The 27,611-nt window shown below is 50.2% G+C and overlaps 1 protein-coding gene across 8 annotated transcripts in view; it reads left to right on the top strand.

The window, feature by feature from the left end:
- Nucleotides 1–8,287: 8,287 nt before the first annotated feature.
- The window catches only part of SGSM1 (small G protein signaling modulator 1), a 95,671-nt gene continuing 76,347 nt past the window's right edge, over nucleotides 8,288–27,611 (top strand). For 2 of the 8 annotated variants that reach the window (XM_053206724.1, XM_053206729.1), the window contains exons 1-2: nucleotides 8,338–8,476; nucleotides 8,574–8,617. In XM_053206724.1, the coding sequence (XP_053062699.1) occupies nucleotides 8,458–8,476; nucleotides 8,574–8,617 (63 nt within the window). In that variant the 5' untranslated portion in view covers nucleotides 8,338–8,457. Of the gene's footprint in view, nucleotides 8,477–8,497; nucleotides 8,618–11,151; nucleotides 11,220–27,611 lie in introns of those variants that run through there. The other 6 variants (XR_008291928.1, XM_053206725.1, XM_027050894.2 and 3 more) reach the window with 5 other exon arrangements.

Below are 27,611 nucleotides of genomic sequence, written 5' to 3'. Positions count from 1 at the left end.
TTTTTGGAACGCCAATCTTTCATTTTTACCAAAATATTAAATATCCACACCTTTTCCTTCGTATTCTATTTCTAAGATCAATCATTGAAGAAAAAAATATAGCTTATGTAACAACCAATGAATGTATAGCTTATGTCCCATTCAGTATTATTGATAATAGTACATAACTGATACCAATGTGTCTCTCAATAATAAATAAACGTTAAAAAATTAAGAATTAAAAAGAAGACATCATTATAGGTACAGCAGATATAGAAAAGACAACAAATGGATCTTATGAACACATTTATGCCAATACATTTGAAAAATGTGTACCAAATGTACAAAGTCTTTGAAAAACACAAATTTCCCAAATGGATTCTTTTTTTATAACATTTATTTTTGACAGAGAGAGAGGGGGGAGGGGCAGACAGAGAGAGAGGGAGACCCAGAATCTGAAGCAGGCTCCAGGTTCTGAGCTGTCAGCACAGAGCCTGACACGGGGCTCGAACTCACAGACTGTGAGATCATGACCTGACCCAAAGTCGGAGGCTTAATCCACTGCACCATCCAGGCACCCCCAAAACTGATACTTAGAGAAATGTGACCTCTAAATAGTCTTATAGCCATTGAATAAATGTAATCATACTTTAAAAGCATTTTTTTCTGTCTGTTTCTCTCTCTCTCTCCCTCTCTCTCTCTCTCACACACACACACACCCAGACACACACACACTCCCAGACACACACACACTCCCACACACACACACACACACACACACACACACCAGTCCTTATTGGTATTATTGGCTAAATACCAAAATTTCATTGGAGATGTCATTCTAATCTTATTGCAATAGTTCCATGAAATGGTGAAAAGGGCTACTTTCCAAACCATTCGATGAGAACACTGTGATCTTAATACCAAAATCAGACAAAAACTAAGTAGAAGAAAGAATAACTATAGGCCAGTCTTCCTGTGGATCACTGATAGACAAAAGAAACAGGAGGAGAAGACATTGACCCAGTCTTCAAGTCAAAGAACCTAACGCAACCCAAACCAAACCAATTTAGTGTATGGTTGAAGATAACATACCCTGAAGTGCTAAAAACTGTTAATGCCTTTAAAAATATTAGATAAACAAAGACTGGGGTGGGGGCCGGCTGCTGGAGAAATTCTCATGAAGGAAGTAGGGATAGGAAATAACCATTTCAATTAACAACTCAGGCAACAACAGATGTTGGTGAGGATGCAGAAAAGGAGGATCTCTTTTGCACTGCTGGTGGGAATGTAAACTGGTTCAGCCACTCTGCAAAACAGTATGGAGGTTCCTCAAAAAGTTAAAAATAGAACTACCTTACGACCCAGCAATTGCACTACTAGGTATTTATCCAAGGGATACAGGTGTGCTGTTTCAAAGGGGCACATGCACCCCAATGTTTGTAGCAGTGCTATCAACAATAGCCAAAGTATGGGAAGAGCCCAAATGTCCATCGATGGATGAATGGATAAAGAAAATGTGGTATACACACACACACACACACACACACACACACACACACACACACAACGGAGCATTACTCGGCAATCAAAAAGAATGAAATCTTGCCATTTGCAACTATGTGGATGGAACTGGAGGGTATTATGCTAAATGAAATTAGTCAGTCAGAGAAAGACAAATATCATATGACTCCACTCATACGAGGACTTTACGACACAGAACAACGAACACAAAGGAAGGAATGCAAAAATAATATAAAAACAGGCAGGGGACAAAACATAAGAGACTCTTAAATATGGAGAACAAACAGAGGGTTACTGGAGGGCTTGTGGGGGGATGAGCTAAATGGGTAAGGGGCATTAAGGAATCTACTCGTGATCATTATTGCACTATATGCTAACTAACTTGGATGTAAGTTAAAAAAATAAAAAATTAAAATCTGGAAAAAAAAAAGAAAGAAAGAACCGTTTCAGGGGCACCTGGGTGGCTCAGTCGGTTGAGCGTCCGTTGAGCATCTCGCTCTTGATTTTAGCTCAGGTCCTGATCACAGGGTGTGGGATAGAGATCTGCGTCAGGCTCTGTGCTGAGCATGGAAGCTGCTTGAGATTCTCTCTCCCTCTGTCTCTCTCGCTCTCTAAAAACTGAAAACAGTAAAAATAAAAAATAAAAGAAATAACTGTTTTAGAAATGTCTTTAAAAAGCAGTCTTTGTTTTCTCTCCACAAGGAAGGAGAAATATGGTATTGCATGTGTGGGTAGCTTGGTATATGTGGGTAAAAGTGAAGAAATCTGCCTGGCTGGAACAGAGGATGTATTAGGGGCATATAGAAATAAGATAGGAGGAGAAGATGGGGGTGCCTGGGTGGCTCATGCGGTTAAGCGTCCCACTCTTGATCTTGCCTCAGGTCTTGAACTCAGGGTTGTGAGTTCAAGTCCCATGTCGAGCCGACTTAAAAAAAAAGATAGGAGGAGAAGATATGATTGTTTAATCACAATGAAACAAGATTGATTTGTTGAACACAGTTGGTGGCTATGGAAGGAGTGTTTGGAACTGTCAGCCCAACAGCTGACACACAGATCCATGGGATCGATGATGGATGGATAGACAGACTCATAGACACACAGATGAGGGGATGGATTTCATCTTTGACAACTTGTTGGGAAGGTAAATTTATGAAGGTCACTTAGCCATAAATCTAACAGATTTTGGGAGCACCTGGGTGGCTCAGTAGGTTAAGCTTCCGACTTTGGCTCAGGTCATGATCTCACAGTTTGTGGGTTCAAGCCCCGCAGTGAGCTCTGTAGTGACAGCTCAGAGCCTGGAGCCTGCTTCAGATTCTGTGTCTCCCTCTCTCTCTACCCCTACCCCACTCATGCCCTGTCTCTCTCTCTCAAAAATAAACAAACATTAAACAAAATTTAATCGATTTTCTCAGAGGCTGAATTTAGTGACATTGAAAGACACACCCCAAGCCAGGCACACAGAGTCCCTACATGAAAACCAATTGTGAACCAGATAGTATTTTCTTCAGGACCATCCTCAGCTTCTTCCTGTCTTTTCTCTTCTGCATCTATATTGGTTTATTCCTTTGAACTGTTCTGCAGAGCCCATCCGGCATGGGCGATACAGCTGCCCAGAGACCACAGTCAAGTACGTGAGTGATGGGCAAATGTTTACAGTTCTATAATGTGACCTCCCAAAAAGTCATTCTGAAATTTCCTGATCATTACTAGTGAGGTCATATGCATGATGAAAACGCTGCCATTCCTGTCCCCCCCACCCCCACCAAAGAAGATGTCCTAGCCTGCAACCTCACCCTCCTCCTATCCTTATGAAAACTTCCCATTTGGTACAACTCCTTGGAGCATCTCTCTGCTTGCTAGCTGCAATGCTGCCGGATTTGTGGGCTGCTTAATATAGTGAATTAGATCTCCAAATGTACTCTATTGAATTTTGTTTTGTTATTTTTTTTAAATTGAGGTAGAGTCGGCATACAATGTTGTGTTAGCTTCAGGTATACGACATAAAGATTCAGCAATCCCATACACCACACAGTGCTCCCCATGAATTTTATTTTGAACATCACCAATCAAGATGCCTACAGATCCGAGGTCTGTGGTCACATGATCTCATGGGAAGGAGGATCCCACTGTGCTGCCTTTCCCAGTGTTTATGTACAGTGCAGCTGGTTTGAGATGAAGGATACCACCCAGGACACACACTTCCTCCCAGCATGAGACAGATTCAGAGTCTGAGGCTGTGGGTGAAAGTCATTGCCAGAGAGGAGGGGTGGCCTTGACAAGTACATTACAATCTGGTTGTGTTTCACGAGCCATGGTGTAGCTTCTGGAGCCACGTCATGAAAGTCCTGCCATGTGAGAACTCCCTCAGAGAGCTAAGTCTCTTGCTTTAGTTCAGCGGAGTGGGGGGATACAAAGTCCAGAACATTTGGCTCTACAATGGGGGCAGGTGCTCAGGTTGCCCTGCTACCAGTCCTCGAGGCAGAGACTTGATCTGCTTGCATCCTCGCAGAAATACCCCCCACTCTTAGCATATGTCATTTTATGGATGTGTTCTGTCTCACGGATATTTCTAGGATGACCTTTCAATACCACTCAAGACATGAGAATGTCTTTATGCCTCAATATAACATGAGGTCCTTTATGCCAGTAGCATCCATGCCTAAGGGGTTGCCTCCATCCTTGGAATCAGGAAGTATTCTAATCCAAAAATGCAGCTGTCATCTGAGAGAGCTGCACAGAATTCTCTCAGAAACTCCAGCCTGGTGGTGTCTGGGTGGCTCAGTCAGTTAAACATCTGACTGCAGCTCAGGTCATGATCTCATGGTTTGTGGGTTCGAGCCCCACATCAAGCTCTGTGATGACAGTTTGGAGAGCTCCCTCTCTCTCTCTCAAAATAAATAAATAAACTTAAAAAAAAAAAAAAGAAACTCGAGCCTGGTGTGGGGGCTTAGTTGCTTACACTAGCATTTGAATCAGAGGGGAGATTTTCCACTGTCCTCTTGGAATACAAAACTCTTTTTTCCTTATATTTAGTTTTGGGAGAGTGCAAGTGGGGGAGGGGCAGAGAGAGATCCTTAGAGGATCTGAGGCAGGCTCCTCGCTGACAGCAGTGAGCTCCATGTGGAGCTTGAACTCAGGAACCACGAGATCATGACCTGAGCTGAAGTCAGACACTCAACCAACTGAGCCACCCAGCACCCCCATAACTCTTGAATCTTTACTGCATAGGTGGGCTCAGACAAAGCAACGGGTCCCATTTATTATGGGAAATTCAACTGGGCAGAGGATGGGCTTGCCAGTGTTCATCTAAGAGCTGGTGGTCAGATGCTCAACTGACTGAGCCACCCAGGCGCCCCTGACTTATAACTCTTATAGACAACCCCAACTGCCACAGAGTTGATCTGATTATCATTACCTTCCTGATGACATGCAGGAATCTGCCAGCGTTCTTTCTGGGAAAAAAAAAAGGAGTGGGGGGCAGTGGGAGAGAAGGTGGTATTTAAGTTGGAAAACTGGGGATACACAGGCAAAAAGCGGTAGACAACTAAATGCAATTTGGATATACAGTGTGTACATATACTGGACCTACACACACATTCTTGCATGAACTTACGTATGTATGTATTTACTTACACCTGAAATGAGAAAACACAATCACACACCAAAATAAACCTAATGGAAGAGGCTGACAAAATGGAAGGTGAAAAAACTAAGGTGGTTCTTTAAGAAATCAAGATAGCAGCTAAGCAGCTAAACCACCAAGAAGCCTAATGAAGACAGAAAGCGCCGAGAATCTTTGCAAAGATAATGAAGAAATGATCACAGAGAGGAAAAGGATGAGAAGAGGAATAATTAGCAGGCCTCTGCAAAGTAATGGAGAAACCTGGGTCAGAGGGATGGTTGTCTACACCACCTTGCATAAAATCACATCAATTGCTCCCTCTCTGCTTCCTTCATGTTTCCCTCCCACACCTTGTTCCCACGCCTCTGCTTCCAGGAGATAGTTCACCTGCTACACGTTCCTACCCAAGTAAATAAATAACCATTAAAGAACACACATCCATTTCTGGAGGTGATGAATATGTTTACTACCTTTGTTATAGTGATGGTATTACAGGGGATGCATAGGAGAAAATTCATCAAGATGTATACAATCAGTGTGTGCAATTTGTTGTAAAAAGAGGGAGACAGACAACATAAAGGTAATGCAGCAAATGTTAACAGCTGATGAATCTCACTTAACAAGTGAATTGAGTTGATCAATAGATCAAGATGCTTTGTGCTGTGCTTGAATTCGACCGCCCACCACCCCCACGCGTTTCAAATTGTATCAAAATGAAGAGGCCTAGAAGCTGTGAAGAAAGCATTTGTGCATTCCTACTTAGCCATGCACAATGTAACTCTGTCAACTGAGAGAAGAGGCAGAGCTGAAATAAAAACAAAGTTATTTATTTTGGGGTCTCAGAATTGCAGTTTGGGAAAGACACATTTGGGCAGCAACCAAAGTAGTGCCTCTACCCTCCCCACCCCCATCCAGGGAATAAAAGGAAAAGGTTTTTGAAGACAAAAGGGAATGCTTGTATATGTCGTTCACTAAGAATTCTGATGACCAGGATTGGTGTTGGTGGAGGAAACTAAACTTGGTGACCGTAACTGGTGTCTAAGGCTATCACTAAGCAGGGTCTCTTACTATAGCAAGTGGCAGGTGTTTGGGCCGAGTCCCTGGAAGAGTTGCAGTTTGGCTCGGTTCCAACATTTGTGGTTCTCCTACCGGTGAGGATGTGCATAAGGCCCATCTCCTTACTGGCCTCTGGCTCCATTTGAAAACCTGTTGACATAAGTGACTATTTCATTTCACCTTTCACAATGTAATATATTGAAGAAGATAATATTAAGAAGCCAAAAGTGAAGCTTGGGCTCATGTCCGTGTTGTGTTTCAAGCAGGCAACCCAAACCCTAAAGCCCTTAATGCAGTGGCTGGCACACAGTAGGTCCTCAATATATGATTCTAAGATATGGGGGGGGGGGTGGCTACCAAGCAACCATTTCACATTCTCTGGGCTCCCCGGGGACTCTCAATGGAGATAGTGGAGCGATGGGTTATGATTGAGACTCCCGTTGCCCAGCAAGAAGCAGGCGTAGGTCTCAGGCCAGGCCAATAGGATGCTCCCTCCTTGGAACGGGAACCTCCAACAGCTGGAGCTCCTTCCACCTGAGTGGTGGCACCCTAACCACTCTGTCCTTGCCAGGCGACTATTCCCAAGGGTCTCTCTTTCTGGAGCTACCTTGCTTCCAACCCAGTCCTCTAGGCCCCCCTTGGACTCTGGGAATGCCCATTATCCTTCCAGCTTATTTTCTTTTCCCTAAGCTAGTCAAAATCATCCTCTCTGGCTTATGGCACTGACAAATGGAGAAAAGGGGACTCTGAATCCCCTCAGCAAGAGGGCGTGCTCTGAGCTGTGACAGGAGGGCTGAAACCCGGGGGCTCTTGAGGGCAGGATGCGAGTCCTTTAAGTGGACTTCAAGGCCTTAACAGGACCTTGGAAGACTGCCAACCCTTCTTGTTCATGCCACTCCAGCCCCACTGGCCTCCTAGCTATTTGTCACACCCAGTGGCACACTCCTACCTCAGGGCCTTTGCACTTGCTGTTCCCTTTGCCTGGACTGCTCTTCCTCTAGAAATCCCCCAATCTACTCTTCTCTTCTTTGCTCAAATGGCATCTCCTCATGGGGCCTCCATGAGGAGCCTACTTCAAAAATACAAACCCCACCTGTCTCCTTTGCCTACTTCATTTTTCTCCAGAAACTTCCAACATATCACATCATCTGCTTATTTATTTTTCTGTCTACGTCCTACGCCCCGTGGGGGCAGGCTTTTGCCCATCTTGCTCACTTCCGTATCCACAGTAACCTGGAATGTGGAAGGTGCTCGATAAACGTTTGTAAACCCGTGTTGCAGTCTGGGTGGACGGGGTCAGGAACTTGGTGGAATAAGCGTTGGTCCCAAAGAGTGTTGGAGATCCTGGCTGACAAGTGCCCTATTGGGGTCCTGGAAGGATCCCACTCTGCCACTCTCCCAGTGACCTGCGTGTGGGGGAGGGAGTCACGTAAGGCCTGGCCAATCTGGGTGGAGAGCCACTGTATCTTGGAAGACTCAATAATAATAATAATAATAATAATAATAATAATGGCAGCTTTTATGGTTGCTGGTCTTTTTTCCTAGGTCTCTGTTAAGTGCTTTACATTCACTATCTCTTTTACGTCCGGTATCGTTCCGATGAGGTGGTCCTATTACATCCATTTTATACATATGCATATATTTTAATGTTTATTTATTTTAGAGACAGAGCACAAGCGGAGTCGGGGCAGAGACAGAGGGAGACAATCGGAAACAGGTTCCAGGCTCTGAGCAGTCAGCACACAGACCAACGCGGGGCTCGAACTCACAACCATGAGATCATGACCTGAGCCGAAGTCCGACACTCACTCACCCGACTGAGCCACCCAGGCGCCCCTATTACATCCATTTTAAAGATGAGAACCCTGAAGCTTGCAGCGTGTCAATAACAGGCCCCACCGCCTCAGGCCACTTCCCTGCAGCCTGGCAAGGAGCGCATCTGGGAACGAAGGATGCGTTTCCGCCCTGCCCACTAGAGGGGGAGTGGGACCTGGGGCGCCGGGCGTGGGAGGCGGGGCTTCCCGTGGAGGCAGGGATGCTGGTGGTAGGGGCCCAGAGCGTGAGTCGCCCCGAGGACCTTCCCGCCAGGGGCCAGGCTGCGCGGCGGCGGCGGCGGCGGCTCGCCGGCTCGCCGGCGGGGCGAGGCGGCTGCGCGGGGCGGCTGCGCGGCGGGGCCTGACGTCACCGGGCGCTCGTCCCGCCCCCCGCGGCTGCAGCTGCGGAGCCGGAGAGCGGGCACCGCCGCCCCCTGGGCTGGGAACGCAGCGCGCGCGGCCATGGCCTCCGGCGCCGTGGGTAAGCGGGCGCAGGGCGCGGGAGCGGCGGGAGGGCAGCCCCGGGCCCCCGCCCCCAGCGCTCGGCTGACCGGCTGCCCCCTCGTCTGGTCCCACAGAGGCGGACACTCGACAGAGGCTGCTGCGCACCGTCAAGAAGGAGGTGGGTGCCAGAGGCGGGGGCGGGGGGGGGGCGCGATCCTGGGGGAGGGGGCTTTCAAGCCACCGGGGAAGGGGCTCCGAAGGAGTGGTGGCCGGTGGCGGCGGTGGGGACGGCCATTTCCGGTTTGGGGCTCACCTGGCTGGGTATTTACCTCCCGCGGAACTGGAGGCGGGTGAGTTTGGGGGTTGGAGTATAGGGGGACTGTGGATGTTTTTATGCTGTGTGCAGGGGTGGGTGCAGCGGGAGGGCCCCCTGGGTGTGGGGCATCCTTGGATATGTCTGGGTAGGACCTCCTCTTGTGGAGGAGACGGTGGTTGGATCTCAGGAAGGCGAGGCAAGCGCCTGGGGCTGCTGACTGGGGATATTGGGTGGTGGGGGGCTGAATGGAGCTGCAGAAGGAAGACCAGACTTCGGAAGGGGGGAAAGGTTCACTGTGGAAAAATGCCCCTCATCCCAGATCTCCCCTTTCCCGCAAATTCTCAGTGCTTGGAGCCACCCCCAGGAGCCAAGAGACTCCCCCCCCCGCCCCCCATCCCTGAAAGCCCCTGGCAAGTGGGTGACTCCATTTGTGGGCTTGTCCCCTGCTGTTTTGGCAGGTGGGTTTCCCTTACCCCCTACCCCACCCCCACATGCAGTAGAGTGAGAAGCAAGCAAGGTTCAACTGTCCCTCTGCCCCTTCCCTCTCCTTGGGGCCAACTGGAGCCCAGTCCAGCCTTTAGTTTGTAGCCCTGGACTGCCCGCAGAGGGGAGAATCCATAGTGGTTGGTTCCCGGGAAGCGTTTAGATGCTTGGACTGTGTGTGTGCGCGTGTGTGTAAAGCATGCACACGCCTATGTGGGCGAGGACATGTGGCTGGGAGTGTGTGCCTCTGAGAATGTCTGTGCATCGGTCTGGAGATATCCAAGTATATCTTCTTATTGCGTATACATGGGTCTGTGTGTTTATGTGTTTTCGTGAGTATGAGGTGTATCTGTGTGATGCATGAGTCTCTGTGTACATGGGTGAGGCCGTGACCGTGTATGTGTGATTGTATGTGTGTCTATTGCCTTCCTTATGTCACTTCCCATCCTGGGACCCCGTCACTGCTGAGCTGCCTCACCCCCTGTATCTTGAGTCCTCAGCCTGAGACCACAAATGCCCTCAGACCGTGGGGGCTGAGGTACAGCTCATATCTGTACCTGTGTATGTGTGTTGAGGGTGTCCGCATCTGGTGTCAGCACTGAGCACCAAGAAGCCCCTCCCCGCCTGGTGGCAGACAGCCACCAAAGGACAGGCTTGAAGCCTGGACCTGTTGCTGCCCCTCCCTGCTCAGAAAGCTCGGGCATATGTCTGCGTATAGGTCTCTAGGTGTGGCATGTCCCGCGTTGTTGGAAGAATCAGCTCTAGGGCTGACTGTACATTCTAGCATTTCTTTTTTTTTTTTTAATTTTTTAATGTTTATTTATTTTTGAGATAGAGAGAGACAGAACATGAATGGGTGAGGGTCAGAGAGAGAGGGAGACATAGAATCTGAAGCAGGCTCTAGGCTCTGAGACGTCAGCCCAGAGCCCAACGCGAGGCTGGAACTCACAGACCGTGAGATCATGAGCTGAGCCAAAGTCAGACACTTAACCGACTGAGCCACCCAGGCACCCCTCATTCTAGCATTTCTGAATAAGGTGGGATGTGTGGAATTCCTCAGAAAGGCCCAGATGTTTTTAGTTTAGCCCTCTTAGAGGCCCTGTGGGGACCTGAAGAAAGCTCTATGTAGATAGACCACCTTCCAACAAAACATACAGACCTACAATATTCTGACGACTGTGTTAGGGCAGGGTGTCTCTAGCACCTCCCCCAAAAGCCTTCAGGTTAAAAACCTGCAGACTCTTTGTTCATTGTTTAACCAAACCTAGCTGTCATATGTGCTCTGCAGATGTTTACAACTGGAATGGCTGTGTTTTCAAGGAAATGGTTGGCTGTTCAACTGGGAGTGGGGGCCACAGGCAGAAGAATGTGTGAACAAGGCATCTGCCTCTGGGCAGGGCTCCAGCTGGACCCTGGTCCCAACTCTGCCAGCAGCTCCCTCGATGCCCTGGACAAGTCCTTTCCCCTCTCAAGGACTCAGTTTCTACATGTGGAGAAGGAGCGTCCTTGGAGGTGCCACCCATGTCAGTCTAGTTTGGATTATTGGCTGCGGGGAGGGGGGGCGGGGTAGTGGGGTGGGTATACTTTGCCCCTGGTGACCAGTGGTGTGGGCCTGCATCCTGTCTCCTGGGAGCAGCCGAGTTTGGGGCATGGAATGAGCTTTCTGCCTGACATGAGGCCAAGGCCATCGCCTGATCAGAGGGACCTGTGTGGCATCCCCCTTGGTGCCTCAGGGGGGCAGGGACAGAACCTTGCAAATTTGGGCACAGGGGGGCAGGGACAGAACCTTGCAAATTTGGGCAAAAGGCCTCTAGCGCCCATTGACTCCGGATCTGCAGTCAGAAGGCACGGCTTACAGTAGTGAGTTGGTGGCTGATTCTGAATTCTGTATTTCTTGGGGCACATCGTTTCAGGAATCAGAACTTCCATTTCCTGGGGGCTACTCTGTGCCATACCCTGTGTGTACAGGTAACTTTCTGAGGTGAGTGCGATTGTCCCCACTTTACAGACAGAGAACCCGAGCTTGGAGGGGAGGTGTGAGTTGCTCAAGAGCACACAGCCGACAGGGTGCGGAGCCAGGGACTTCACCCCCAGGTCTGTCTGACATCAGAGCCAGGCTTTTACGTGTCATAACCCAAACGTGTCCATCCACGTCTACGCAGCACTGCAATGTCAGCATGTGTGGTGCCATGATTTCCATTGCACGGATGTGAAAACTGGCCCAGAGAGAATAAATGATGTCCTAAGGGCACAGAACCAGTAAAGGACAAGTTCAGGTCTTCTGTTTGTGAGCCCTTTGTTCAGCACGGGTGCCCCCTGAGGCATGGCGACAAGCCCCTGTCCCACCAAAGCCGACTTCCTCTCTCCTTCCCTTTCTCTGCCCAACTCTTTGGGGAGATCTCCCCCCAGTATCAGAAAGCCCGGCTCCAGTGGAGTGGCATAGGGAAGCTCTTTGCCTAGAAATCCAGGAGTCAAGTCAACTCTTCCTTCTCCCCATTTTCTGGGTTCAGAGGAGCCACATCCCTGCCTGTCACAGCCTTGCCCAGAGACACCTCCCACCCTTCTTTCTGGAACTGTTGGCTTAACAGTCAGTTGCTTTTTATTTTTTCTATTTAAAAACATTTTTTTAATGTTTTTCTTTATTTTTGAAGGAGAAAGAGAGACAGAGCATGAGTGGGGGAGGAGCAGAGAGAGAGGGAGACCCAGAATTCGAAGCAGGCTCCAGGCTCTAAGCTGTCAGCACAGAGCCCGATGCGGGGCTCAAACCCAGAAACTGTGAGATCATGACCTGAGCCGAAGCCGGATGCTCAACTGACTGAGGCCCCCAGGCGCCCCAACAATGAGTTTCTTTAGGCAAGGTGTGCAAGCTTGGGATAAGCCACTGAAGCCACAAAGGTCAGCAGAGGCTGTGGGGCTGGAAGCTCTGTCCAGTGCTGATCTGGGGAGCCAGTATGACCTAGCACTGTGAAACAGGTGAAGAAGGAGCTCTGGGTGAGGTTCAAAATTCTGGTGGTTCAAATTCTGGTGCGTGTATTTACTGAGGGGCATCTGTGTGCCAGACACCAGGCTGGGCTCTGCAGACACAGGAGTGAACAAGATAGTCCTGCCCCCTTGAGGCTGATATCCCAGTATGGTAGACACACTCTGATAGACCTTCTGAGTGTGATTAAAAGGATCGTTACAGGCTTTGCACCACAGTGTGAAGGAGAGGCACTTGGCCCCACAAGAATGTGTAACAGCGTGAAGTAACCTTATGTAGGTGGCCCAGGAAGGTTTCCTGGAGGTAGTGATGTTTGAGAAGATATGCGAAGCACTTATAAACCCTTTTAGGTAAAGGGAGGAGGTAGAAAGAGAGGAACACCGTTCCTGGCCGAGGGAGCTGCGTCTACAAGGACTTTGTGGCTGGAGGGACCACGATGAACTTGAGGAAGACAGAGGCTCGGAAGTGGCTGGAGTACAGAGAAAAGGAGAATGGTGGCAAAGGCAGAGGGGCAGAGCATGTGGTCCCGTCCTAAAAGCACGAGGAAAGGAGTGGGGAGGATATGAGCTATGCGCAAGGAGAGGGTGGAGCTAAAATTGATTGCTTGTAAATTGCGCAGTCTCAGGCAAGCATCTGTCTTTCCCTTCACGAGGGTCTGGGGGGTTTATCCATGAGGAGGAAAATTACTCACCTATCAGGATGAGCCATGGGCAAACAGCCACCGCGTTAGCCTGAGCTGCTTCTGAGCAGGTATCTAATCTTGTCTGTCTCCCCAGTGTCGCCCAGGGAAAGCTGGGGACAGGGTGGCCTCAGCATGATTTCTTCCAGTTGAGATCCAGCCCGCTCTCATCCTGGCTCCTGCCAGGCCCGCTTTGCCCTCCCCTCCTTTCCTCTCCCCGCCTCCACCCCTTAATTTTGCTTTGGTTCCCAGAGCAGCAGGGACTGGCTTCTCGTTGCCATGACGACTGCCATTAAAGGAGCCTGCCCATGACACAAACTGGTCAGGGAAGCCAAGTGACTAACCGCCTTGTTTTCTTGCCTTGAGCTGGGCCTGGCAGGACTCTTAATTGGAAGGAAGGCAGGTGCTTGAGGGCCGACCCCCTGGAGGGGGAGTGGGGATGAGGGGAGTGCTAGAGGGCAGGCCACGTGTACCTCTGCAAACTGGAGCCTTTGTCACTGCCACTGAGCTGGGTGTGTTTGGGGAGATGCACCTCCCAGCCCCGGGGTGTGGGGTGATGGGATGGGGGGAGGAGGGCATCCCATGCTAAGAAGACAGGAGGAAAGAGAGTCAACCAGTGTTTCTACCTCCTAAGAAGATAGGAGGAAAGAGAGTCAACCCCATGGTGCTTCTAGTCTAACCTAGTGGCACTTCATGAACGAGGGGTGGCAATGTTGCCCCCCGGGTAGGGTTGCCAGGTAACATAGAGGTCACACAGTTAAATTCAAATTCTAGATAAACAGCAAGTACTTTTGGAGTGTCAGTATGCATTGCTAAATCTGGCAGCCCTACTCCAGGGGGACGTTTGGCAACGTCTGGGGATATTTCTCATGGTGAGAAATGAGAGTGCTGCTGGCATTGAGTGGGTAGAGTCCAGGGATGCTGTTCAACTTCCTGCAATGCCGAGGACAGCCCCCACCACACAGAAGTGTGCAGCCCAGAATGGCACTGCTGTGGAGGTTAAGAAACCTCTGTGCTTGGCACTGTGCTGAGTGCATGCCAAGCGTTCCTTCTTTCACTCTTCACGACAGCCCTGAGAGGGAGGATAATTATCTCCTTGACTCGATAGAGGAGGAGCTGGAAGCACAGAGATGTTAAGCAGCTCACGTTAAGGTCACACAGCCTGTCCGTGGAGAAGCTAGGATTCAAATCCTGCTTTCTCAGGCTCTGAAGAGTGGCCTCATGGAGGTTCATCAGAGACCCTGGAAACATGGCTTGGGGTCAGGTGTGGGGGTGGGGGCAGATAGATGAGGTAGGAAAGTCATTAGTTACAGCTTACTTTGGGGCTGTGAATGCCAGGCTGCAGCCTTTGCTCTGTCAGGTAGTGGGGAGCTATGGAAGACTTCAGAGCAAGGAGGGTCTTGCTTAGACTTGAACTTCAGAAAGTTTCAGCTGATAGTAGGGGCCAAGATTGACCCTTTCTGCCATTTCTTAGAAGAAAACTTCTTCCTTTCCTTCCTTCCTTCCTACCTTCTTCTCTACTCCCTCTCTATCTCCCTCCTTCTATTCCTTCCTTCCTTTCTTCCACAGATATTTACTGAACATCTACTATGTACCAGGTATAGCTTAGGAACTGTAAAGAAGGAACAAAGCAGCATCCCTGTTCACATGCTCTCAAGCATAGAATGTAGTTGGGGGACAGATAGATAAACCTATTTTAAATATACGCAGGCACATCTCGGAGACATTGCAGGTTTGGTTCCAGGCCACTGCAAGAGAGCAAATAGTGTGATAAATCAAGTCAAAAGGAATTTTTTGGTTTTCCAGTGCATCTAAAAGTTATGTTTAGGGGCACCTGGGTGGTTCAGTTGGTTGAGCATACGACTCTTGATTTCGGCTCAGGCCATAATCTTGTGGTTCATGGGATCGAGCCTGTGGTCAGGCTCTGCGCTGATGGTGTGGAGCCTACTTGGGATTCTCTCTCTCTGCCCCTCCCTTATGCTTTCCCTCTCTCTCTCTGTCTCTTTCAAAATAAGTAAATAAACACTTTTTAAAAAAGTTATGTTTACACTATACTGTAGCATTATGTCTAAAAAACAATGTATGTGTCTTAAGGGGCACCTGGTTGGCTCAGTTGGTTAAGCGTCCGACTTGGGCTTGGGTCATGATCTCACAGTTGGTGGGTTCGAGCCCCACATCAGGTTCTGTGCTGACAGCTCAGAGCCTGGCACCTGTTTCAGATTCTGTGTCTCTCTCTCTCAAAAATAAACATTAAAAAAAAATTTTACTACTATGTTATGTCATATAATTATATTAACTTTATTTTTATTTTATTGTATATGATGTGTAAATTTTTCAAGTTTTTTCATAATTTTTTTAAGTTTACTTATTAATTTTGAGAGAGACAGCATGAGCAGGGGAAGGGCTGAGAAAGCGAGAGAGAGAGAGAGAGTGAGAATCCCAAGCAGGCTCAGCACTGTCAGTGCAGAGCCCGACGTGGGGCTTGAACTTACAAGCCATGAGATCATAACCTGAGCCAAAATCAAGAGTCAGATGCTTAACCGATTGAGCCACCCAGGCACTCCTATTATATAAGTTTTTTAAAAGGGAGTGAGAAGTGGAAGCTTCCCTAAAAAACACCTTACTGTTAAAAACGCTAACCATCATCTGAGTTTTCAGTGAGTCATAATCATTGATCACAGATCACCGCAACAAATATAATAATAATGAAAAGGTTTGAAATATTGTGAGAATTACCAAAATGTGACCCAGGGGCACAAAGTGAGCAATTGCTGTTGGGAAAATGTGCTGATATAGACTTGCTCGATGCAGGATTGCCACAAACCTTCAATTTATTTTTTAAAAAAGGCAGTGTCTGCTATTAGAAGTCCCAAGTGCTGTGAGGAAAATAAAGCTGGAAAGTGGGTGGAGAGGTGTGAGAAGGGCTCACCAGAGGCGGTGGTCAGGGTTGGGTGACATTTGGACTGAGACCTAAAGGGAAGGAGGGGACCGTACTGACATCTGCAAGAAGGGTGTTCCTGACAGAGGGAACAGCATGTGCAAAGGCCCTGAGTGGGGAACAGTGAGTAGGGAAGAGGCTAAGGAGCCTGGAGGGGAGTGAACAAGAATGGAGGAGGAGGAGAGATGAGGTCACAGGGTCTTGTGACCCTCAGAAGTGAGATGGGAGCCATGGGAGGATTTGGCACAAGGGAAGAAACATGGATTCATCCATGTTGTGGACTGCTCAGGCTGCAGGACCGGCAAAAACTGTGGGGGACACCAAGGCAAGAGAGGAAACTTGTTTTCTGAGCTTTCAATTCTTGGGCTAGAAAGCACAGCCCCCTACTCTTCCCACTTCCCCACTGGCCTGGCCAAGTAGGGGTTCCAAAAATGCAGGAATACTGGGTGCAGATATTTTGGGGCTCTCTGATGGTTCTAGGGTTGACTCAGATCAGTTCACGTGTGTCGTGTTTTCAGGCTTAAGACGGCAGAAATGCTCCTCGTGAATAATGCAGCCACATCCGTGCGCACTGCATTTTGATGCTTTTCTCAGGTCTCTGGCAGTGCGGCTTCCGGGAGCTTTTGCCAGTGCAGCGCTTGGGCTTCAGCACCTTGGTTCGATGAGAAGAGAGTGGCAGGAGGGGCCCTGGCTTTCCGTGTGGGTGATGTCTCCTGTGCAGTGTGGCTGCGTCTCCCCTGAGGTCACTGCATGAGGGGCTCCGGGAAATGGCGGTAGCGTTTGTTGCCGGTTGGCAGGTAGAAAAGGACATTTTTGTCACCCCAGTGGGCCTGCGGTTCCTGGCCGCAGGTCCCAGGATGGGAACTGAGGACCCCAGAGACCTTGTCCCAGTTCTGCCCCTGACCACACCCCTCCTCCCTGTGTCATTCTGCTTTCTACGTGGATGAGGGTGGACAGCTCTAGTGTTCTAAGAACCTCAAGCCATCAGATTTGGCCAGCATCACTCTCTGAGAGCCAAGTCTTCTACGTTTTCTCAGCTCCACATTTGCCAAGCCTGTACTTAAGACCCATTAAAACTCAGTAGCTGCTAAGACTATTTTGGAGTGTCCATTCCACTCAGGAAAAACAAGGGCTCAACTGAAGGCTTTCTTGAGGATAAAGAGTCTTTTACTTTTTAAACAGCACTTACTGAGCACTTCATACAGATGAGCTCGTTTAATTGTCCCCTTGCCACAACACGGATAAAACACTGTCCCTTATAGCTAACGAAATCGATACACACAGATGGTAAATGCCTTGCCAAAGGTCACGGACATTGTCAGTGGTACGGCTTGGGGTTCTGGCTCTAGAATCCTGCTCTGCATTACCCTGGAGCCAAAGCCAATGACCTGCATATGGTTATGAGCTACTCTGAGAATGTGGAGTTGGGGAAAGGTCCCGGCTGGACAGCCTTGAGTTCAAGTTCCAGCCCTGCCATTTGGCAGATTCACGAACCTTTCTGGCTTCCGTTTCCTCATGTATGGGATGGCGGGGGGGGTCACGTACCAACACGGCACCACATTGTGCCATCGCTGCCGAAGATTCACCAGTATTTATGAAGGGACCAGGCTCTGTGTTTGGCTTACCCTTTGAGAGTTGAGGGGTACCTGGGTGGCTCAGTCGGTTAAGTGTCCAACTCCTAATTTCAGCTCAGGTCATGATCTCACAGTAGTGAGATCGAGCCCTGCATTGGGCTCCACGCTGAGCATGGAGGCTGCTTACGATTCTCTCTCTCTCTCCTCCTCTCTCACCCCTGCCCACCCCTCTCCCCCACTTGCACGCTCTCTCTTGCTCTCTAAAATAAATAAAATAAAGAACTCAGTTGCAGAAGGATGTTTTGCTGCCCTGTCTGGTCACATCCGAACTTGCAGATGTTTTAGCACAGGATCTTGCTCTCCCTGGGTAAGCCCTGGGCTGGGGGCGGGGTGTTGTAGACCTGGAAGGGGGTATTTCTTGGGGTCCAAAGGAATGAGCCCTCAAATGGAGGTCAGGAAGGCTGAGTCTCGCCTGACTGCCTCGTCATCCCGAGGTGGGCAGCTGGATCTCCCCTCTGGGTCTGGTGGGTCACTGGCCCCATGGAAGTAATCCCTCAGCCAAAGAAAGTCCAACACCCTCGTGAGCCTCCTGGCCCTGCCACTTAAGCACTCTGTGCCCCCGGGGGTCAGCAGCTAAGAGTGCTGAACTCCAGTGGGAGGCGGTGTGTTTTTCTTCTAGTAGGTACAGGAAAACAAGTGAATAGGTTCTTACACTTTTTTTTTTCTCACAGAATCTCGAAGGAACTCGGGTTTATAGAGGATGGGAACAGCTCCCTTTGCAGTGAGCCTCCCTTTAAAAATCAGGTAGCTGAGAGGCGCCTGGTGGCTCAGTCAGTTAAGCGTCTGGCTGTTGATTTCAGTTTGGGTCATGATTTCTCAGTCCTGGGGTCAGGCCTGTGCTGACAGCAGGGAGCCTGCTTGGGATTCTCTCTTTCTCGCTCTCTCTCTCTGCCCTTTCCTGGCTTGTTCCCTCTCTCTCTCTCTCTCTCTCTCTCTCTCTCTCTCTCTCTCTTCCCCCCCTCCCCCCTCCCTCCCTCAAAATAAATAAAACCTTAAATTAAAAACAGTCAGATAGCTGAAGCCTCAAGAGTTCACGGGATTTGGGTGATGCCTGGGACCTTGAATGAATGGTCCTTTAGTTTGTATTATTTAGTAAGTTATGTTTCATTAGTAAATTCAGGTTATAGGAACTATCATTCATTTTTTCCTTCTTTTGTTTTTTTCTCCCTTTTTTGAGAAATAAAGACATTTTACAACCCCCACGTATTAACCACTGCTCTAAATCACCAATACACAAAGCAAGCTTCCTGTCGAGTAGGTACAAGTAGCAACTCCTCTTTACTGATGAAGGAAACCGAAGCTCAGAGAGGTTAAGAGGCTGGACTGAGGTCACACAACTTGAGAAGCAGCACAGCAGGGTGCTGTAGCCAGCTTCACCCATTTCACTGTGGGGAATCCCTTGCAAAGCTAGCTAGAACAATAAAGAAATCTAGAAACACAGAGCCAAAAGGGAAAGAGGCTCAAAAAACTGATTTTATTGTTTCAAGGGTATGGGAAGTTGGGGTGCAGACTGCCAGCTTCAGGTGCAGTTCTGTCCAGGGGTCCCAATGATGTCATCAGGACCTTCTCTGTTTTCCTGTCTCTGTGCTGATTTTCTGTGCGTTGGCTTTATGCTTCGCCTGTCTCTGCGGGGAGGGGGAGAGTTGCCCGGCCGCTCTTGGGGTCCAGCCTGCCAGCTTGGCATCAGCAGACAGAGAGCTTCCCCTCCCCCTTGGTTTTGGGGGAAGATGTAGGAGTAGATTTCATCAGACCAGCCCGGGTCACATGCAGCTTTTGCCCCTTTCACTGTGGGACTCGTTGCTCAGATTGATCAAGCCTGAAAGGGCAGTGTGGCTTCAGTCCAGTGAGAGTGAGGGAGGGGACCCAGCAGAGAGTCAAGGTGAAATGACCAGACAGGGACATGGGAACTAGGCAGACAAGCCACAGATGTCCAGTGTGACAGGGTGAGGCCACCAGCATCTGGAACCCAGCCCCTAAGTGTGGAAGTGCTTGGCTGCCGTCCCAAGTGCTGCCTGGGGACCTGCTGTGTGCCAGGTGTCTCTGCTGGGCCACAGATTTGACTCTAGGGGTGTGCAGAACCCTGAAATTGTGCAGACGCTTTGTACTTGCTGTAGGGAGAGCATATCCTCAGTACTGTGAAGGGTCCACAACCCCAAAACCCTAATATGGTTCAGAACCACCCTGAAGATGCTGGGATACCAAGATAAATATGGTTTCTCTGACCTCGGGGTGCTCAGAGATGACATGCACCCTAACTTCTAACCTGGTGAGCCCTCTAATAACAACAACCCCTGATAATAATCATAATTAGTGTTTATTGGGCACCCACTGTGCCTCAGACCCTCGCTGTCCAATGGGAGCCACTAGTCACATGTGCTGATTTACGTTTAAATTAAGCAAAACTAAATTGAATAAAAGATACCGTTCCTGAGTCACATTAGCCAGATTTCAAGGGCACAAGAGCGTGTGGCTAGAGATCCTGTTTTGGACAAATGCACAGGCATAGAACATTTCCAAAAATTCTGTTGTGTTCTAGACATTGGTGCAAAGTACTTTACATCCTTTAACATATTTAACCTTTAAAAAAAAATGCAAAGGGTAGGTCCTATTTTACCCCATTTTATCGCTGAGTAAATTGAAGCATAGAGGAAGTAAAGTGACTTGCCCAAGGTCACACAGCTGCCGAGGGGGAGAGCAAGGATTCTAACCCAGCCCTCAGATGCAACACTTGACTGCGTTTCCCCCTAACGTAGGCTAGAGGTGGTTAGTATGTTCTCTGGTTCGCCCTGGGTGTGTTTGAAGCAACCGTCTGGGAATTTTGTTTCTTACCTCCTGCAGCGGCCCAGACCCCCAGAGAGAACGTAGGCACGCTCCAGAGCCCGTGCGTGCCTTCCTCATCCGTGAGGCCCATGTGGGTCTTTGGAAGTGGGGCACGTTGCCGGGGAGCCGCCTCATGCAGCAGGCAGAAGCACCCAGAAGAAAGCTGGCTGGTCTCCAGGGTGTGGGCTGAGAACGTGAGACACGCAGGCCGTTTTCTTTGGGAATGGAGGGGCGGCGGTGGAGACTGTCTTCACAACTGCATCATCTCCAGGGGTGGCTGTGTGCAGGAATGTTGCTGGAAGGACCTTTTTGCCAAGGTGCCCCCAGGCAAATGCTCCAGAACCAGGCACTGGGGGGACCTCCTTGTCAGGGGCCATGTGAACACCCGTGCAGGGCAGCGACGGGAGTCCTGTGTGTGGGAAACCCATTCTCGAACCCCAGAATACCCCCCCTTCCAGGTCAGGGCGGGTTGGCAAGCACTATCCTGTGCCGGAACGATGCCTGGTGCCTATTTATAGCATCCCAGTGAACGATTAACCGGGGCCAGGCTAGCAGCAGCCGAATGAGAGAGGCTTTTGCTTCCCTTGCAAGGCCAACAGCCACATTTAGGGCAGGTTAAGAAGGTCATGCTAGAGGGAGGACTTTTCTAGCACTCCGAAGATCCACGTGCCACGGCTTTATCACTTCTGTCCCACCCCCCCCCCCCCGCCCCGCGCTCTCCCCCGCACAGATGGGACTGTGGAATGACCCTCCTGTGTCTCTGCTTTCAGCATCCATCTGTGTGGATGTGGAGGGCAGGGTGGATGTGTGTGGGCAGGAGGGTGGGGCAGGTCTGTTCTGGAACTGTGTGTGAGAGAGAGTGTAGGAAGGAGAGCTTTGATCCGTTGAGCAGTGTCTGCTGAGCTCCTACTGTGTGCCAGACGCCTTCGGGCCCCTTCTTTGCAGCGCATTGCAGGCCCCAACGGGCTGAGGGTGCAGAAGAACCCCTCTGGGAGGAGGGCTTCACCCATGTGCTGGAACGTTGGGATCCCTACTGACATCCTACATCAGCAGCAGAGCACAGAAAGGATATTTCCGTTTTCCTTTCTTTTTAATAGACTTTGTTTATGTTTTCACAGCAGTGTGAGGCTCACAGAGAAGATTGAGTGCAGAGTACAGACCTTTCTCATACGTCTCTTTATCTGCCCCAAAACTCCTCTGTGCGCTGCCTGTTCATCCCTCCCTCCCCCGCAATCCCTGGCAACCAGTGATCTTTTTGCCGTCTCCATAGTGTTGCTTTTTCCAGAACGTCCTACAGCTGGAATGGTACAGCACGTGGCCTTTTCGGCCTCTTCATCCAGTAATAGCATTTCAGGTCAGATATTTTCCTTTTGTCGCGGTGATTGTCCTTCGGAGACCGAGGTGCAGCATCGGAAGCCGGAAGCAGTGTGGAGCGGGGAGGTGAGGGGTGAAAGGTGATAGCGGGGCACAGGTGGAGCAGCCGGCTGGTGCTGTGGGACCCAGGCTCCTGGAGCAGGCAGTTGGCCATGGCTGTGACTGTGACTGTGCCCTAGGCTCAGGGAGCAGGTGCGATGGCCACCGGGACTCTGGACCAGGAGACCTGGATTCACATCCCAGCCTCTTCACGGACCAGATGGTCTCTGTCCCTCCTAGGTCAGCTGCATCATTGGGAGAACGGAATAATAGCAGTGACACCCACATCGCACACTTGTTGTGAATCTTTTTTAATACATGTATTTAAAAAATTTTTTTAATGTTTATTTATTTTTGAGACAGAGCATGAGCAAGGGAGGGGCAGAGAGAGAGGGAGACACAGAATCTGAAGCAGGCTCCAGGCTCTGAGCCGTCAGCACAGAGCCCGACGGGGCTCGAACTCACAGACCGCAAGATCATGACCTGAGCCGAAGTCAGACGCTCAACCGACTCAGCCACCCAGGCACCCTTGTTACGAATCTTTGGTGGGAAGCGCCAGTAGGTGTCTGTTGAATGAATGAATGAACCCACTGTGTGCCACCCTCGGTGCAGGGCAGATAGTCATGGGTTTAAGTTCCCACTCTGCCATTCAAAAGCTGTGTGCCCTTGGGCAAGCATTAACCTCACCAAGACTCAGTTTCCTCATCTGTAAAATGAGTGCCAATACCCATCTCTCCTAATTACCTTGAGAATGAGATGGAATCATGCCCCTAACCAAGCCGCCAGGCTAGGGAACACTTTATAAATAAATGTATAAAGCACTGATTGTGTGCTGGCCACTGTGTTAAATGCTTTTGATGTATTATGCCTGTGAGGCTAATACAAATATTACCCATTCTACTGATGGGAATGTTGAGGTTCACAGAAGGGACATGATTTGCCCAAGATCATCAGTGCAAGAGCTGGGGTTTGAATTCTGGAAGTTTGACTTGACAGCCTGGTGCTCATAGCCGACCATAGGGAACTTGGAAGAGAGGGGAGTCATATCAGCTTTGGCGGGGGGGGGGGGGTGCTCTCTGGAGGGAGTGAAGAGAAGGGCCTGTTAGTGAGTCCTGGAGGATGGGGTGGTTTCCCCAGAGTGGCAGATGGAGGGAGAAGTGGGTGGGGACATCAGTGGAGGTGACCGCACAAAGCAAAGGCAGGGAGTGGCAATCATGTGAGTCACACAGAAGGAACAGCACGTGTGACCGGAGCTGGGTGCGTGCGGGAAGGGGGGGAGCAAGACTTGTCAGGACCACACAGGAAGGTCGGGCCACACTGTGGAAACGGTCACGGCTTGCAGCCCTGCCCCAGCCCTTGCCAACCCACCTCCTGTGCACCCCACCTATAACAAATTAAAAAGTAAAAGCTACCAGCTATTTCCATGTAGGGCTCTTCCCTGCCACATTGTCCTTACATCTGTTCCTTCCTTTGAGCTCCAGGGTGGCTCTGTGGAGGCAGTTGTAGGGGACGGTATCACCTCCTCCAGGAAGCCCTCCCTGACCTCCCGACCTACCTCCTCAGGTCAAGTTTCTTTGTTACTTGTCCTCATAGAACCAGATTCTTTTGCTGCAGAGTACTGGCCTCACTTGGTCCTAACGTACTCATTCATGGGACTTGGCTAATGTCTATCTTGATGGACTGGTGCCTGCACAAGGACAGGAATTCTGTCTGCTTGGCGCCCAGTACCAAACTCATAGGAGATGCTCCATAAGTGTTGAGTGAATAGGTGACAGTTTTGGCTCCTGTGATAAATGCTGGCAAGGCAAACGTTCACAGAACATGGAAGAGGTACACTGATCCCTGCTCGGGTAGGGAGAGTCCAGGAAGGCTCCCGGGAGGAGGGGACATCTGGGCTGAAGCCTGAATTGCTCTTAGCTGGCTGGAGCATGTAGGGAGGGGCACCTGGCCGGAGGCACAGGTGAGCAAGGGCACAGAGCGGAGCCCATGGCGCCGCCTTTGGGGAGCAGCGTCTGAGGGTCCGTGGTCCAAGGCACAGCCGGAGACGCTGCCTGCTAGATCCTCAGCACCCAGGGTGCTCGCAGGGGAGGCAGAGCAGCAAAACCTGCGCTCTGCTCTTCCCCTCTGCTCTTCACTTTGCCCAAATGCCGAGAACGATTTTTAAAGCCACCCTGACGCCCTCCAGATACCCTGCATTAACCAGCCTCTCCGCTGTGAGATTCTGGCAGACGCGAGAGTCAAGGAGCCTCCGTCTCTTTAGCTACTGCTGGCTCAGTGTTACTCGCCCACCTGCACTGCCAGGCGCCGACCACCTGAGACCCCAGCTGGGGTGAGGTACGCCCTGAGTCAGGACTGAGGCAGCAGGCCTTGGAGGAGCAGATGGCAAACGGGCTGGTTTTTACTTTGGCCTCATATGCGCCCCAGGCACAGTGCTGGGGGCTTTATACCAGGGGGTCCCCTGGGCCAAGTCCAGGCTTTTTGTGAAACTGCTCTTGAGCAGAGAAGAATGGTTTTTACATCCTAAAAGAGGGTTATAAAAACAAGAGACAGTGGGACAGAGACTCTGTGTGGCCTGAAAATAGGTTTGACAGATGGAGTAAGTGAAAATTCAGATTGCTGGGGGGGTGGTGGTGGTGGTGCTGCAGGGCACCTGGCTGGCTCAGTCAGTTAAGCCTCAGGCTCTTGATTTCAGCTCAGGTCACGGTCTTGGGGATTGTGAGATTGAGCCCTGCATAGGGCTCTGTACTAACATGGCGGAGCATGCTTGGGATTCTCTCCCCCTCTCTGCCCCCGCCCTCTAAATAAATAAACTTAATTTTTTTTTTTAAGTTCAGATTGCCTGGTTGAATCTGAATTTCAGGAAAACAAGTAATCTTTTAGCATAGGTATGGTCCATGCAATATTTGGTACATACTTACACACACAAAAAATTCCTTGTGTATCTGAAGTTTAGGTATCACTGGGCAGCCTGTATTTTATCTGGCAGTCCTATTCCAGAACCTGAAGTGTTTGCTGTCTGACCCTCTCCGGAAAATACTGCCCACCCTGGCCTTGAACACACAGCAGATGAGCTCAGACGTCCAAGGGACTTAAAGACACTGCCTGGATCAAAACTCAGTGAGCTTTAGCTGCTGGTGTTAGTGCTACTAATGTAATCAGAGTGATCACCAAACATATGTTGAGCACATGCTGTTTGTTTGCCTCGTCGGCGTCCTAGAGGTGGACACTAAACGCCCTCAGATGTATAGTGGAAGTCAGGCCATGATAAATTCTAAGGAAACGTCTACAGCAGCAGAAGGGGGTAGGGCGTGGAGCTCTCTTTTACACAGGGTGGGTCTGAGCCCCTGCCCCCATTCTGAGCGCTGTGCGTGTGTTTTTATGAAGTCCGCACATGGCAGCCCAGACAGGTGGTGTGAGTGTCCTCTCCATTTCACAGATGAGGAAACTGAGGCCTGAGGTCACCTCGCTAATGGCAGAATTGGAGTTTGACCTGGGCCTAGTGGCTCCCTAAACTCAAGTTTTTACTGACTTCCCTCAGGCGCCTTCCTTTACATGGTGCCAGCTGCGTGCTGTGAGGCCATCTGCCCAGATTTTCCATAATCCTTATGACAGCCCTGCACCCTGGGCTGTATTATTCCTATCCAGGCACAGGAGGGGTGAGCACAGAACCGTGCCGAGAGGCAGCGGGGAGTAGTGGCTGATCTGAAACCTGGCAGGGTTCAAGGTGGGCAGCATGAGGGTACCTTGGTGTGGGTGGGCAGGTGGTGGGCGTGAGGAGAGAAGACAAGGCAGGCCCCAGAGGCCCGGGAGCCCTCTCTTCCGGCTTTGCGGGTTGGTCCGGATTTCCCTGCCTGATTCCCTCCTGAGATTACACCTCCTATATGTTGTTTCGATATTTGCAGGGGGAGGGTGGGAGGGCGGGGCTGGTTTCTGAATGGTTGCAGGGTGGGGCTGGAAGTGTGCTGGGGCCTGTGCTCACTGGTGGCCCGTGGAGGGGTGGGGCCACAGCCCCAGAGGCCACCTAGGTCCTAAATAACCTGTGGATGAGAAGCTGGGGTGGGTGAACAGAGCCTCAGAGCCCCTTTGCAATTGCCTGTTCACCTAACTCACACTCGTGAGCATCCACTGTGGGCCAGGCCGCAAACCCTACGGTCGCTGCCATCTAAGAGTGGCTCCTGCCTGTACAATTCCTACTACGTGCCAGGTGCCGTCTCATTTGCTGATGAGGTGGGGTACTATTATCCAACACCCCATGGTACAGGTGGGGAGACTTGTCCAGCATCATGAGTGGTCAAGGATTCAACACCAGTTCAGTGACACCACCTTCTGGCTCCTAGCCTCTCAACTGCCTCCTAACATCCTGTCGTTAGAGCTAATAAGCTGGTTTTGAAAGAAGTGAGCTCCCCATCATTTGGAGGAATGCAGGCAGATGTTGGAGGACTCCGAATGGATGCTGGACAGAGACAAAATCTTTCTGACCTTTGAAGTTGGCTCCCCCTGCCCAAAGGACCCCCACAGGACATGGTTGTAAGAGTCATATCCGGGTGACCCAGGTCTCCTGACTCCCAGTTCAGTGCTGTTTTGGTCCCCACGTTGGGCAAGACTGAGGAACCCCTTCTCATAGGTTTCTCAGCACTTTGGGATTTCACAGGGCTTGACCCATTTCTGAGCAGGTTGCAGGCTCAGACAGAGCTGTCTGTCAGACCTTAAGTTCAAGTCCTGGCTGCGGCCTTTCCTGGTTTTGTGCCTTAGGGCAAATTGCATCAATTCAGTTTACCCATCTTTAAAACGGGGAGGAGAGGGGCACCTGGATGGCTCAGTCAGTTAGGCATCTGAATCTTGATTTCAGCTCAGGTCATAGTCTCGTGGTTTGTGAGTTCAAGCCCTGCATCGGGCTCCGTGCTGACAGCACAGAGCTTGCTTGGGATTCATTCGTTCTCTCTCTCTCTCTCTCTCTCTCTCTCTCTCTCTCTCTCCTGCCTTTCTGCCCCTCCCCCACTCACATGCACACACATGTGCTCGCTCTGTGTCTCTCTCTCTGGAAAAAAAAAACTTTAAAATGGGGATGATAATATTTTTGCGAGGATTAAATAAGGTATTCTGTGCAAAGTACATGGCACATAGTAGGTGCTCAGTAAACATACTCTCTTACTCTTAAGCTGGGCAGTAACAAAACTATTTCAGATGGTCTCCAGCTTCTGCTTTGAGGCCTTTGTTAGAATAAAGACGCTGGGTCTGAATCCTGCCTCCTCTGCATGACCTTGGGTGGGTTATCTAATAGCTGTCTGCCTCAGTTTCTTCCATCTATAAAACAGGACTATGTCAGTAATCTCTCTTGGGTTATCATGCCATAAACAGTCCCAGGAACACCATGAGTGCTCAAAAAAAAACAAAAGAAAGTAAAGAAAAGCAGTGACCTTTTAGCATCATAAAACTCCTACTCTGTGCTAGCCAGGCCTCTTCTTTTGCAGATAACACCCCACTGAATCCTCACCCCTGGTCATGAAGGGCTGAGCTGGATGCAAACACAGGTCTCTGTGGCTGCAGTCGCACCACCCATAGCCACTGCCTCTGTGCTGCCTCCGTCAGGCATGATTCCAGGGCCAAAGCTTAGAAAATCACATGGGCTTTTGCAAGGAGCCAGGATGCGACACTGCCACCGCCATCCCCAGACCACCCCAAGGTTCCTTAAAGCTGTCGACCTCCACAGAAGATCAATTCCAAGCTCATGCCTGGAAGCCTGAGAGGGGAAAGGTGGTTGAGCTGCATTTCAGAGGCCTTCTGTGGCCCTCTCCCCCGTGCCCACAGGTGCAGTCGGTTCCCCCGGGGATGGGTCCTCCCCTGGCCAGTTTGGGCCATAGCCTCTTCCTGCAGTGAGACAGTGCCCTCTCCTGTGAGGCTGTAGGGAC

The sequence above is a fragment of the Acinonyx jubatus genome, chromosome D3 (assembly GCF_027475565.1).
Source record: "Acinonyx jubatus isolate Ajub_Pintada_27869175 chromosome D3, VMU_Ajub_asm_v1.0, whole genome shotgun sequence".
Lineage (NCBI taxonomy): Eukaryota > Metazoa > Chordata > Mammalia > Carnivora > Felidae > Acinonyx > Acinonyx jubatus.
The sequence above is the reverse complement of the archived record's forward strand: the minus strand, read 5'-3'. Positions and strand labels throughout refer to the sequence as shown.